The sequence below is a fragment of the Budorcas taxicolor genome, chromosome 11 (genome assembly GCF_023091745.1).
Source record: "Budorcas taxicolor isolate Tak-1 chromosome 11, Takin1.1, whole genome shotgun sequence".
Lineage (NCBI taxonomy): Eukaryota > Metazoa > Chordata > Mammalia > Artiodactyla > Bovidae > Budorcas > Budorcas taxicolor.
The window spans coordinates 155939457-155955251 of record NC_068920.1 but is presented as its reverse complement, the minus strand read 5'-3'; the positions used below and the strand labels follow the sequence as shown (position 1 = coordinate 155955251).

Genomic DNA, 15795 nt, shown 5'->3' with positions numbered 1-15795 from the left:
GCTTTTACAACCCCATGGACTGTAGCCCACCAGGCTCCTCTGTCCATGGGACTTTCCCAGGCAAGAATACTGGAGTGGGTTGCCATTTCCTTCTCCAAGGAATCTTTCCAACCCAGAAATCAAATCTGCGTCTCCTGTGTTGGCAGGCAGATTCTTTACCACTGGGCCACCAGGGAAGCCCAAAGGAATAGTATCATTGCCTAAATGCAACACAAGTAACAACACAGGTTTGGTAGAGAATCTGGTGTACCTGAAGGGCAATGGGCTAAATATCTAACTTTAGGAAGTCAAGAGGGAGAAAAGGAAACTATTTATACCAGTCTTGGAGAATCTCCCCTGTTTTAGAGGATGGGAAGGTGGGGCAGCCATGCTCCATGGCTTGTGGGATCTTAGTTCTCCCATCAGAGACTGAACAAGGGCCCTTGGCAGTTAAAGGGTGGAGTTCTGACCACTGGACCACCAGGGAATTCCTATCCCATGAATCTTAATAGTTGTGTTTTCATTATCATTCAGTTAGTTTTTTATTTATGTTTTTTGAGCTTCTGTTATTAAGTACATACAAATATAGAACTGCTGTGTCATTAATATTTAGTGTCTCTTTATCTGCAGTAATATTTTTTGTCTTGAAGTGTTCTTTATCTAATATTAATTAAGAAATGCCAACTTTCTTTTGGTTATTGTTTGCATGTTGTATTTTTTCCCCCACACTGTTATTTTCATTCTTTCTGTGTCATTATACTTTAGATATATCTATTAGAGAATATAAGAAATTAGCTTTTATTTTTATATCTTATTCAACAATATTTGCTGATTAGATTTCATTTGTGTTTAATGCAGCTACTGAAATATCTGGGTTTAAATCTATCATCTTACTAAGCGCTCCCTATTTGTCCCACTTACTGGGTTCTTTTTCTAATCCTTTCTTGCCTTCTTTTAGACTGCTTATTTTCAAAAATTATTCTACATTTCCTTCTTTATTTAGAAGTTATACACTCCTTTAGTATTCTTTAGGTGATTCCCTAAGAGATTATACATTCTTAACTATCAAAGTCTAACATTAACTGGTACTTTTATGTTAATTGGTATTTTTACCATCTTTTGCAAAAAATGTAAGAGCATTAGATAACTTAAAAGGCATTATTACTGTGTATTTTAATTCTGTATGTATTATAAACAAATAGGATCTTATTATTATTATTATTTTAAACACAGTATTTATTTAGACTCACATACACATTTACCCTTTTCTTTGCTTTCCACTCCTTCCTGTACTTCTGCCTTCTATCTGAAATATTTTTACTTCTGCCATATTTTTTGTGCTTCCTTTAGAGAGAAAATGGGACAAATTCTCTCAACTTTTTACCGAGAATGTCTTCATTTCACCTCTACTATGAAAGATCATTTTTGGCAGATACAGAATTCTAGGCTGACATTTAATTTATTTCATCTCTTTATCATTCTACAGTATTATGGCTTTATTGTTTTCATTAAGAAATCAGCAGTCAGCCTAATGGCTATGCCTTTGAAGTCACTCTTATTTCTCCCACTGGTGGTTTTTGTTTTCACTGTGTTCAGTGTGGATTTCTACTTATTAATCTTCTTTTGAAATTGTACCTTTTGGTAAATCTAGGGCTTTAGAGTCTTTCATCAGTTTTGGAAAGTTAGAAGCCTTTACATTTCAAATATTGCTTCTGACACACTATTATGTTTGCTTCTGGGACTGCAATTACATTTATGTTAGACTTCTTACTATACCTTCAGTGTCCCTTACTCTTTCTCCTGATTTTCTATCCTATTGTCTCTCCATTCTTCAGCATGGTTATTTTCTTATGACCCATCTTCCAGTTCACTAATTCTCTCTTCAGCTATGTTTAACCTGCTTTAAAATCCATACACTGAATTCTTAATTTTGGTTACTTTATTTTTGTTTCTAAAATATCCATACAATGTTTTTTATGGTTTCCAGCTCTCTGACAAAATTCTCCATTTTGCTTATTGTGCTAAATATATAAAGCATAGTATTTTATACTCCATATCAGATCCTTTTATTCTCTAAAGTTCTTTGAATCTGTTTCTATTGTCTGTTATTTCTGCTGGTTTCAATATATATTGTTATGTCTTCTTCTATGTCTGTCCCCCCCCCCCCCCCCGATTGTGTCCCCAATGTTGTACTTGTTTTGTTTATAAAAACAACTTCAAGTCTAGAATGGTGCTATCTTTCTCCACAAAAAAAATTATACTGGCTTGTCCAGGCAGTGACAAGGACTAGCAATCCAAGTCAAGGACTGAGGTATTTTGAAACAGAATTACAGGCTCCGTGAGGGTCTATGTATACTTCCAATAGATCCCTGCTACTAAGATGTAGCTCTGGTAGTATAAGCCCTAACACAATGCAAGGGAAGCAAGGTATCCTCCCCCTTCATAGGTCCCAGATACCCTTACACCAATTCCTGCCTCCTCAGCCCTTCAAAGTTGTCAAAAGCACAGCTTAACCTCTTAATCATCCTCTCAGAGCTGACAAACAACCCATGGAAAAGTCATTACTTGTGGCCTTATTTTCTTCTTACCTGCAAATTCCCTCACCAACATCATCCATTCAACTATGAATTTAAGTGAATGATTCTTAGGCTGAATCTTTAAACTTGATCTTTCCCCTAAATTATATTTCCAAACTGAACATTTCCCAACTGGGATACTGATGGCAAGGCAAATCTGGCATATCTTTACTCTCCCCTCCATCAAACCAGCATTTCCTAAAAAGAACATAAATAAATAAATAAGGAAATGCTAAGGGCTTTTTTTTTTCTTATGTGTTTCCTATATCAGTTAATAATATCACCATCTTCAATTATGTAGGCTAAAAACTTCCACTATCTTCTACTCTTTCTTTCTTATATGCATATCCAATTGTTAACCCAACCTCCAGAATACCAATTCTATCCCCAAAATACTTTAAAAATGTATCCCTGTTTTCTGCTTTCAATGGCCTAATTTGAATCTTTACCACCTTTTTCCTAAACTATGCCACTAATCCCCTACTATAGTTGCTCTCATTCTAGGGTTTTCCCTTTCAAACTGACCTTACACATTAGTGCTAGATTTATCTTTCATAAATCTGATCACATCACCCCAACCCATAAATCTATATTGCCCTTATTTTACTTCACAGCACTTATTCAGCACAGGGCATTATATATAATATTTGTATTTAAAATATAAGATATATAACATATATAATTATACATTATTTATATATAGGGCTTCCCAGGTGGTGCTAGTGGTAAAGAAAGTGAAAAGTGAAAATCACTCAGTCGTGTACAACTCTTTGCAACCCCATGGACTATACAGCCCATGGAATTCTCCAGGCCAGAATACTGGAGTGGATAGCCAATCCTTTCCCCAGTGGATCTTCTCAACCCAGGTCTCTCACATTGCAGGCAGATTCTTTACCAGCTGAGCCACCAGGGAAGCCCAAGAATACTGGAGTGGGTAGCCTATCCCTTCTCCAGCGGATCTTCCTGACCTGGGAATCGAACTGAGGTCTCCTGCATTGCAGGCAGATTCTTTACCAGCTGAGCTAGTGGTAAAGAACGGCCTGCCAATGAAGGAGATGCAAGAGACATGGGTTTGATCCCTGGGTTGGGAAGATCTCCTGGATACAGAAATGGCAACCCACTCCAGTATTCAGGCCTGGAAAAATTCCAAAAATAGAGGAGATGAGGGGGCTTTGGTTCCTTACATTCCAAAGAGGTGGACACACTGAGCATACACAAACACATACATTATATATATATATATGTATAAATTATCCTTCTCTCCTCATTAGAATGTAAGCTCCACAAGGACAGACTAGCACAGTGACCAAAAAATCACTTACTGAATGAATAATGTATAACTAATTAATTAATGCAAAACAAATCTAAACTGGTCAACCATATAATTATAGGCATAATTACAGACATCTAAACATCGTAATTGTAGGCCTTCCCCAATCAGGCTCCAGCTTGGCTTTCTATCTAGATCATTTCTCCAGCAAATGCTCACTGAGTGTCTAAGTGCTGTACACTCTTCTGGGCATTCAGGATATAGTGCTGACTAAGATCACAGTCTCAATCAACAGGGAATTCACCAGCTATCAGAAGAATAGCATTAAACAATTTATCAGTTACTTACAATTGTGGTAAGTGTTATCAAGGAAAAGAATGAGAAGCTATGAAAGTATATAATAGAGGATATGAACTGGAAGTTCAAGCAAAACTTTCTTGAAGAATTGATATTTGAAGTAAGCTTTGAAAGAGCAGTAATTAAAATATTTATGCAAATGTGTAGGAAGGTCAGGGTTAGACCATCCCACGCAGGAGAAACAGCATAATAATAACTATTATTATAATTTTTCTTACTCTTTGATAAGCACTCTGCTTGGGGATTTATATATATTCTCACTGAAACTCACTGTAGCTTTATTTAGCTATTTTTATTCAAATTATACACAAGGAAATGAGGCACAATAAATTTAAATGACTTGCCCAAGTTCACAGAGTTTTAATTTGAGGGTACTTTCCTAATCCTCACTAAACCCCTCCTGGTACCATATTCATTGGCACCCATATGCATTGGTACATTCCCTCGGATAACTCTGGTATCCTGTCAACAACACAACTGTCTGTCTCCCTCAAGGAATTTGACATTTCTCAGCGAAAAGAACATTATCTTATTCACCTTTCTTTGCCACAGTGATCACAGTAGGCACTCAGTGCCTGCTGAGAGAATCACGAAAACAGTCCAAACTCCTGGTATGTACATTTGGATGGATCAAATTAACTTACTTATACTATGTAGCTTCTACTTTCAAAAATCCATACATGTTTCAGAAAAATGACATGCTCTCCACATGAGAGAAGGAACTGACAGAAGAAGGAAGAGAAGCCAAAAGACAAGAACAAAGGAAGCACAAGAGCATCTCTGGAGAATCCCAGATTTCCTGGATGAGGTTACCACTCAGAGCTGGTTCTGATCGGTCTTTGCCCTTCAGGCTACACTATATTTCCTATTTTCACTCTTCCCTATCTATATCTACTCTCATCCTACTCTGGGCGCCAAGAGGCTGACCTATATGCCTCGAGGCTTCTGGGCAAAGGAAAGTCACTGGTAGGAGATGAGGAGAGACAAAAGTAAGGTCAGCGTATTTGTTCCCCAGACTCCCTCATTGTAATACTGCTTTTACTTAAGATCTCAGTTACTGGCCTTCTCCACACAGCTTCTAGGTCGTGGGTTCCTATAATCTTCCTTATCTCTTTAGGCCAAGAGGTAGTAAAAGAACCAAGCAGGACCAGCATTATCCTTTGTGGTTTCCCTACACTCTGCCCACACTTGTGTAAACAGTCACTTTACTAAGGTATCCTCAAATTATTCTAATTCGAGTGTGCCATCTGTTTTCTCCTGGGACCCTGACTGATACTTTGGCTTGTTGGTCTGACCACAGAATTGAAGCAGTGGAAAGGTGAGATGCAATGATGACAGACTGGAATGCTCAAAGGGAAAGGACAGACAAGGTGGTGAAAGGGACAAACACTGGAGGGACTGTGATTCTGGTTATGGCTTCTTCTTGATAGGAAAACTCAAAAAACACTAAGCTGGAAATCGTCTCTCTATCCTTAGTTGGGTGTCACATCAAACAAGTATTACAGACTCCCTTAAAGAAGATTCTCTAAGATGAATATAATACCTGACATCCCTGGAGCAAGCGTTAGGCACCAAGTTAATCACAGTGCTGACTGTTAGCAGAGAAGAACAATTAAAAATCAGTGGCTTCCCTGTTTTCTTGAAATTGTGCAGATATGCCTTCTCTGTATTTGGAGTTACAACATCATCAAAGGTCTCATCTTTTTACAACCTGCTCCTTTATTCTCTGCACATTGTTTAATGACATCGCATCTCCACGAGGACACACAATCAGAGACTTCACAGAACAGAGGGTTTGCAGCCTTCTTTTAAGACAGTGTGAAAGATCCACTTCAACAAAATAGCTGCCATTCTCCTGTAACTCATCTCTAGTTCACCAACTGCGTACTTAGAGTAGAAATCCGCTTCTGCCTTCTCTCTACCGCCAAAATCACTGAAAAGGCTGTTATGGATAGCTGCAAAAGATACTGTAATTTGATAGCCATCTTTTTTTCCTGCTCTAATTATTATTTTAACGGGCTGCTTCTTATTTTAATAGATTTTTTTAATAAAGAAATCTTACTTACAAATTTTAATTAGCTTACTGAATATTCACTGCTTTGGAATAAGTAGTTTAATGAGTAAGGAGACCTCAGACTACTAACTAGCCTGGAGTCTCTAAGTAGCTTAGGGGGAAATGATGCAGCCCTAGTGATATAAGCCCAGCCTGTACCTCACAAACCAGGACTCTGAGCCGGGGCCCAAGGGAAAGAGGAATCACATTGCTTCTTGCAGGAAAAAAAGTAAAAATCTGTTTTATTTCTTTTTATCAAGAACTTCTATGTAAGAACTTTCAGCTCTCCCACTCACCAAGACTTGTGACTCTTCTCAATTCATTTAACTTCTCTGAACATGCCTCCTCATCAGTAAGGGTTATGTAATTTTTTCCACACTAGACAGTTACAGAAATGGGTCTTCTGTACTGCTTTAAAAAGCTACATTAGTTAGATATCTAAGTTGGATGAATGAATGAATGAACTTAATGCTGCAAATTAAGCACTCTATTATTTCAGGTTCTCATCTGCTAAAAAAGAAAATCAATCTTTTCTTTACAGTACACTTCAATTACAGTAGCGGTGAAGAATAAGTTAACATTTTTCATTCTAAAAACACCTGGCAAAGAAAGGAGGGCCTGAGTTATTTAAATTCAAAATTGGAATCAGGAGAACAATGGAGTTTTTTGTGACTTACTAACTTGAATAATCAAGGCAAGTTAGCTCTACTCCAAAAAGTAAAAGCATATTAATATCTGCCCCACTGATTAGGAATATATGACAATTTTAACTATGATTCTCGGCACTCATGAAATTTCTTTCTTTGTGAACTTTCAGAGTGTTATGTAAAAGGGGAACTCCAGCTTACTAAATCACACTGTGCTATGCTGTATTCGGTCATGTCCCATTCTTTGCAATCCCATGGACTGTAGCCCACCAGGCTCTTCTGTCCATGGAATTTCCCAGGCAAGAATACTGGAGAGGGTGGCCATTCCCTTCTCCAGGGGGTCTTCTCAACCAAGGGATCAAACCCAGGTCTCCTGTATTACAGGCAGATTCTTTACCATCTGAGATGTCTGTAATACAAATTAATTTAATATGATCCAAACCAAACTCCTGATCTTACGCCAGGACCTATTCCTTCCAAATCCTTCCCCAACACACTTAATGACAGCTTCACACTTCCACTGCTCAGGCCAAAAATATTAAAGTCACCCTATCAGTAAACCCTCAGCTGTACTTTCTCAATTACCTGGAATGCAGCCATCTCTCAGCCTCTACTACTATCATCCTGGTCCAAGCCACCATCATCTTCTGCCTGGATTATTGCAGTGGCATCTTAACTGGCATCTCTGCTTTCCCTTGCCTCCCATCGTCTAATGTCAATACAGCACCCATGGTGACCCTGTTAAAACTTAAGTCAGATCATGTCACTCCTCAGTATTCTATCTCACTTTGAGTAGAAGGCCAAGTCATTACCATGGTCTCTAAGGCCTGTACCATTTGGACCTCACAGTCTCTTTGACTTCATTTCCTACCACTTTCCCCACTTGCTCAGGCTACTTTTACCACAGAGCCTTTGCACTTACTGTCCTTTCTGCCTGGAATGTTCTTCACCAATTAGCCACATGGCTTGGTCACTCATCACCTTCAATTTTTACCAAAAGCTATTTTCTCAGGAGGAGTTTTCCTTACCATTCTATTGAAAATTACAGCCTTTACCTTCCTATTCTCCTTCCTTCCTTTTGCTCCATAATGCCTATCCTTTTCTAACTTATAATTTCATTTACTTACTTTACCTGTTTGTATCCTACCAGGAAAATCCAAGTTCCATAGGAGCAGATTTGTTGCTGTTGTATAAGTAACCTTTTAGTCAATTTAAAAATATATACACAAAAAAAGGGGCACACATTATAAGTACAGTGCTTGGTAAATTTCCATAAAGTAAATACACCCATGGAACCATCATTTAGATTGAAAAACACTCACCTTTCCAATTCTAATTTCTAATACTAAGATTTATTTTGCTTGCTTTTGAACTCTGTAATAAACTATACATTAAGTGCCTGACTTCTTTCAATCAGCATTATGTAATTACATATAGTTTAGTTCATTCATTCTCATTGTTACATAATATCCCAAATATATACAAATATATCACTTTTATTTATCCATTTTCCTACTGAAGGATCTTTCCGTTGTTTCTACTTTGGCTATTATACTGTTGATAAGGATATTCATATTTATATATATCTTTCAGTGACATGTGTACACAATTCTATCGGGTAGGGCAGGGGGTTCAGCCTGTAAAGTTCACAGATGTCTCTTCCATCCATAGCAAAGAATCTGACACATAATAGGTGTTATAATACATTTTATTTGCTTTTGGGTGGTTTTTGTTTGGCCACACTGAACAGAATGCAGAATCTTAGTTCCCTGAACATGGATTGAACTTATGCCTCCTGCAGTGGAAGCACAGAGTCTTAACCACTGGACTGACAGCAAAGTCCCAACAAGAAAATTTTTGTTAACAAATGAATGGAAATATTATTTTAAGAATTCTGCTATTTAGATTTAATAATTCACATATGACTTCCTAGGCTTATATGTGTAGGTTTATAATGCAAAAAAATTAAATTAACCTCTACAAATCTATCACAACTTCATAAATACACTACCACGATGACAAACCCAGACAGCATATTAAAAAGCAGAGACATTATTTTGCCAACAAAGGTCTGTCTAATCAAAGCTATGGTTTTCCCAGTAGTCATGTATGGATATGAGAGTTGGACCATAAAGAAAGCTGAGTGTGGAAGAACTGATGCCTTTGAACTGTGGTGTGAGAGAAGACTCTTGAGAGTTCCTTAGACTGTAGGAAGAGCAAACCAGTCAATCCTAAAGGAAATTAGTCCTGAATATTCATTGGAAGGACTGATGCTGAAGCTGAAACTCCAATATTGGCCACCTGATGTGAAGAACTGACTTATTTGAAAAGACCCTGATGCTGGGAAAGATTGAATGCAAGAGGAGAAGAGGATGACAGAAGATGAGACGGTTGAATGGCATCACCAACTCGATGAACATGAGTTTGAGCAAGCTCCGGGAGTTGGTGATGGACAGGGAAGCCTGGCATGCTGCAGTCCATGGGGTCGCAAAGAGTAGGACACGACTGAGTGAATGAACTGAACTGAACCAACAATACCACTATAACTCTTTAAATATTTCTTTCCAATCCCATTCGAATCAATAATATTTTTTATCATTTCATTTCTTTCTTTATATTTAACCATGTACCCCCTAAATAATATGCTGTTTATTTGGTTTTTAACTTTATAAAAATATCATATTATATATAGTCTGCAATTCGCATTTTCACTTCAATATTAGAATTCACACAAATTAATGTGTATAGTGTATTGCTATAAATCATTCTTTTTCATACCTACACAGTAATCCATTGTAGGATTATATCACAGTGGGTATATCTACTTCTTCAGTCAATGAAAAATTGGCTTATTTCAATTTTTTTGTCATTTCAATGTTACTACGAATGCTTCCACAAGTCTCCTAATATACACAACAAGGTTTTCCAGGGCAATTTCACATAAAGGGGAAATTATGGATTGAATGATATGTGTATATTCAAAGGTATAAGATAATGCCAAGTTTTCCAAAGTGGCTATACCAATTTATATTTATACCAATGATGTTTAAGGGTTCCTGCTGCCATATATATGTACCAACCAATATGCAGGACTCTATATAGTCAGTGTTAGGATTTTTTTTGCCAACCTACTCAGTATAAATGTTACTTTAATACAGTTTTGAAATCATGGATTCTTGATAACTATCTTCTATGAAATACTTGTGTTTTTGGCCTATTTTTCACTAGGACATCTTTTTCTTATTAACTTATAGGAGTTCTATATATTTTGGATTTTAATCCTCTTGCTTATACACTTACAAATATCTTCTTACAGTTTGTGGACTGTCTTCAATTTTAAAAAGGCTTTATCTGAAATAATTTCATACTTGCAAAGGAAGTTGCAAGAATAAAAATTGTAAAGAATGTGTATGCATCCCCTTGACCCAGATTCATCTGTTATTAACATTTTATCACATTTATCACTGTTGTGCTCTCAAGCACACACACTCTCTCATACTGTGTGTGTGTATGTGTGTATATATATATATATATATATTTGTATCTGTTCATATACATAAATATGAAGGACAAACTTCGGGAGATGGTGAGGGACAGGGAGGCATGGTGTGCTGCTGTCCATGGGTTCGCAAGGAGTCAGACATGACTGACAGACTGAACAATACAATACAATATACATACATACACATACCTATATGCATGTGTGTGTGTATAAACACACATTTTTTTCCCTGAACCATGAGGGTAAATTATTGAATATATACACCATGGCCCCTTACCCCTAAGTGAGTCACTGTGTATTTCTTAAGACTAGAGATGTTCTCTTGTATAACCACAGTACAATTACAACAGACTGGTTCCAAATAGGAAAAGGAGTACGTCAAGGCTGTATACTATCACCCTGCTTATTTAACTTATATGCAGAGTACCTCATGAGAAACGCTGGGCTAGAGGAAGCACAAGCTGGAATCAAGATTGCCAGTAGAAATATCAATACCTCAGACATGCAGATGACACCACCCTTATGGCAGAAAGTGAAGAGGAACTAAAAAACCTCTTGATGAAAGTGAAAGAGGAGAATGAAAAAGTTGGCTTAAAGCTCAACATTCAGAAAATGAAGATCATGGCATCTGGTCCCATCATTTCATGGAAATAGATGGGGAAACAGTGGAAACGGTGTCAGACTTTGTATTTTGGGGCTCCAAAATCACTGCAGATGGTGACTGCAGCCATGAAATTAAAAGACGCTTACTCCTTGGAAGAAAAGTTATGACCAACCTAGATAGCATATTCAAAAGCAGAGACATTACTTTGTCCACAAAGGTCCATCTAGTCAAGGCTATGGTTTTTCCAGTGGTCATGTATGGATGTGAGAGTTGGACTGTGAAGAAGGCTGAGCGCTGAAGAATTGATGCTTTTGAACTGTGGTGTGGGAGAAGACTCTTGAGAGTCCCTTGGACTGCAAGGAGATCCAACCAGTCCATCTTAAAGGAGATCAGTCCTGGGTGTTCATTGGAAGGAATGATGCTGAAGCTGAAACTCCAGTACTTTGGCCACCTCATGCAAAGAGTTGACTCATTGGAAAAGACTCTGATGCTGGGAGGGATTGGGGGCAGGAGGAAAAGGGGACGACAGAGGATGAGACAGTTGGATGGCATCACCGACTCGATGGACGTGAGTATGCGTGAACTCCGGGAGTTGGTGATGGACAGGGAGGCCTGGCGTGCTGCAATTCATGGGGTCGCAAGGAGTCGGACATGACTGAGGGACTGAACTGAATATAATTTGTAGATAATTATAAATAATTTATAATATTTATAAATAATTCCTTTATGGTATTTTCCCCTCCAGTAGAGGATCCAGTCTAGGGTCAAACATTGCATTTACATGTGATGTCTCTTTAGCCTCTCTTAATCTAGAATATTTCCATGGTCTGTCTTTGATATTTTTAAAGACTACTACTCCTTCCTCACTTTTTTTCCAACTAGAACATTCCTCATTATGGGTTTGGCTGATGTTTTGATGTTTTCTAGTGATTAGATTCAGGTTACATTCCAGGGCAAAATACTATATAAATGTCCATTTGTCCCTCTTTGATAATGTTGATTCTAATCACCTGGTCAAGGTTTTATTCCATTTTCCCACTCTATAATGGCCTTTCTAAAAAATATCCCTTGTAACTAAAAAAGGCCTATAAAAAAAAACAAAAAAATAAAAATAAAAAAATAAAAAAAATAAAAAATAAAAAAGGCCTATAGAGAGGAGAGATACTTTAATACCATATTCTTCATACAAATATCCTCCTAGATTTAATATCTGTTGGTAATGTTTGCCTGATATAATCTTTACTAAAATGGTTGCATCTTGTTGATGTTTCACAATCTTTATTAAGTACTTTGACAAACATCCTACCACTGGATTTATCAACCTTTCCCTTGTTGCTTACACATTTTATCATTTTAAAGACTATTCTCAAAGTACTAAAGATATTTCCTTACATTTTCTTCTGAGAATTCCTTTCTTATTCCTAATTATTAAGTATTTTAAGCAATATTTTTATTTCAAGCAATAAAGAATAAACCAATTTCATACACTTTAAATCTAGCAAAAAATATTGCTATAGTTGTCAATTTTCAGTGGGTTTCAATATTTTAAAGTTAGCTTTGTATATTAACAACTTCTGGATTCTAACTTTAATTGTACTTTAGTATGATGCATATTTAAAACACTGTTTTTTCTCTTTAGAAATTAGTTCACCTGTCAGGTCTGGAATATTCTCTGCTTTCACAGAGAAATTAAACAACTTAAAAGGATACTAATTAAAAAGGCTAGCAACTGGACTTTCCAGGCAGTCCAGTGGTTAAGACTCTGCTTCCAATGCAAGGGGCACAGGTTCAATTCCTGGATGGGCAACTAAGACCCTGCATGCCACACAAGTCAGGGGAGGAGGAGAAACGCTAGCAACTTATGTCTTTAATAGTGAAAATAACACTGTTTCCATGTCAGAGATGTGGGGAAAAGGGAATAGTGGAGGGGAAATAACACTTTTAAGCGTGAAAAAGTAAAACGGAGAGGAAATTGTCACAATTTACACTGAATCTTACACTGATTGTTGAAATTCTCCATTTGAAACGCTGATTGGGGAGAAAAAAAGGTCATAAAGTCTGCTTTTTGGACAAAGAAATATATCTATGCCTATATTATTTCTAATTGATGCAATTACTAAAAAATTCCCAAAACTTAAGCTATTTTTCTATGAAAAATCAACAGAATGAATATAGTAGTGAATGATTTTTTTTTTTTTAGGAAAAAAAAAAGGTAGATGGGATCCTAACCTATTTTAGGGGAGAAGGCGATGCACCCCACTCCAGTACTCTTGGCTGGAGAATCCCATGGATGGAGGAGCCTGGTGGGCTACTATCCATGGAGTTGCGAAGAGTCAGACACAACTGAGCGACTTCACTTTCACTTTTCACTTTCACGCACTGGAGAAGAACATGGCAACTCATTCCAGTGTTCTTGCCTGGAGAATCCCAGGGATGGGGGAGCCTGGTAGGCTGCCGTCTATGGGGTCGCACAGAGTCTGACACGACTAAAGTTGACTTAGCAGCAGCAGCAGCAGCCTATTTTAGAAGTACAGCAAAACTTCCCTAGTTCAGAATAGTCAGAAGGAAACTATTCTTACTCGTTACACAAGCATGTGTTAACAAATCATACATAACATACACAAGAAGCAAGTACAACCAGTGAAAAACCAGGATTATACTGATTTTTGAAAAAATGTATATAATGTGTTAAACTCCAGTGGTGAATATGTTATAGAAATAAAAAAGAAAGCAAGAAAGGGAGTAGAAGCATGAAACATCTTAATTTGAACGGGACCCACAAACATCTGAATTCTAAGTCAGAGAGCGCTACTGGGATTAGCAGGTGTAAACTATTATGAATAGGGTGAATAAACAGCAAGGTACTACTGTATAACACAAGGAACTATATATAGTCAACATCCTGTGATAAACCATAATGGGAAAGAATACTAAAAAAGGAATGCCTTGTGACTTTGCTGTACAGTAGAGATTGGCGCAACACTATAAATCAACCCTACTTCAATAAAAATAAAAACACCGATATGAAACTTTCATTAGAATGTGAAAGTTTAGAATCATGAACTTCAGATCTATATGAATATTTATTTAGAGGCTACATTAAAATTTGTGTCACATGACTTCTAGGCACCATTAAAATTTCTGCCATGAGTGAGCTTTTCTGTGTCACTGCAAGAACTGGTTGACTACTGCATTTGCTTGCTATAAAGAAATCTTATTGAAGTTATAATCTATAAACAATAATATGAGGACTTAAAGTAAAATTATATTTTAGAGCTAATGCCAATAGAATATACTTATTTTTTAAGGAGCTACAGTTACTTGGTTATTTATTTGTCTCCAACTCTCAGTCTAAAAAGCAAGTCTGGGATTTCCCTGGTGGGTCCAGTGGTTAAGAATCTGCCTTCCACTGCAGGGGAAGTGGGTTCAATCCCTGGTTGGGGAACTAAGATCCCACATGCTAGTGGAACAATGGGGCCCATGTGCCACAACTATTGAGCTCATGCCACAACTGGAGAGTCCGTGTGTCACAAGCAAAGTTCCTTCATGATGTAATGAAGATCCCACTTGCTGCAACTAACACCTGATGCAGCCAAATACATTAAAAATAAAACAAGTCTATCTGCCTAAAATTAAGTGTATTTGTGTTAGAAGATGAAAGCTAACTTCCAGGGCACCATTTACTACAAATAGACATTTTTTAAAATAACAACAACAAAAGCAGGGATAGGCATGAATTTAATTCTTCCATTTCATGGATAACAAAAAAGCAAAGAAATCTTTGAAACCCAAATATCATAGCACGGTTATCAAGAAAGGACTTGGAGATCTCCTCAAAGCTTTCATCACAGAGCTATATGAAACTTCCTTTTGACAACAAACACGTTGGTTTCTCACTGGTAGATTAGACCGGTCATCTAAATTGGGAAAGCGAAACTCCATGCTGTTTACCGAAGAGTCATGTGAGTGTAAACCACATCTCTCCCCAAAGTATGTTTCTGTTCTTTCTAGAGATGTACGCTAGGGAAGCGGGGATCATTTTGATTCTTTGACATTTAAGGTGAAAAGAAATTATCTAAGCTTTAAAAGCTTGCATAAAAATGTGGAAATATCTATGTTTTCCTTATATCTTCTTTGGTGATGAAACATTTGGATATGAAATTTGATGAAAACGCCCTGAGGAGAAGAGCAGGGTTCCTACAGCCAACGGAGGAACACGACGCACCTGTGGCACCCCTCTCACCTGGGACACTGTGATGCTGCACTTCTTGGCCAGCTCCTCTTTGGCTTCTTCACTGGGGTAGGGGTTGCTGAGGTGTGAGTAAAAATATTCATTCAGGATTTCTGTGGCCTGTTTACTGAAGTTACGCCTTTTTCGTCTATGAAGGAACCAAAAGGACAACAGTAGTTATAATCCACATTAACCAAAGAAGGATATATTACTTAGGATTATACAAAAAAAAGTTAGATTTCTATTTTTTAACATTCTCAGGGTCTCATGTATCATCATGATATTGTAAATTGTACTCTTGGCATTCTCCAGAGAACTATCCAATTCACAGTAAGATGTAGGATAACTAAGAAAAACTCTAGAATGTAAAGCACAATTCACTTCACTATTTAATTTATTCAACAAATACTTATTAAGGATCTAATGTGTTCTAGATATTCAATAAGGATACAGTTATAACAAAACAGATAAGGGCTACAAGGGAAGTTTATAGGAGATTAGAGAGTTAGGAAAAGAAAGACATTAGATAAGCACCACAGAAATAAATATTTATAAATTATGGTGATCATGTCAAGT

The 15795-nt window shown here is 37.1% G+C and overlaps 1 protein-coding gene across 1 annotated transcript in view; it reads right to left on the bottom strand.

Annotated features, from left to right (window-relative positions):
* Positions 1–15795, bottom strand: part of PBX3 (PBX homeobox 3) — a 220770-nt gene that overhangs the window by 20637 nt on the left and 184338 nt on the right. The window contains exon 5 of the mRNA XM_052649009.1: positions 15232–15367. Coding sequence (XP_052504969.1) covers positions 15232–15367 — 136 coding nt within the window. The remainder of the gene's footprint in view (positions 1–15231; positions 15368–15795) is intronic.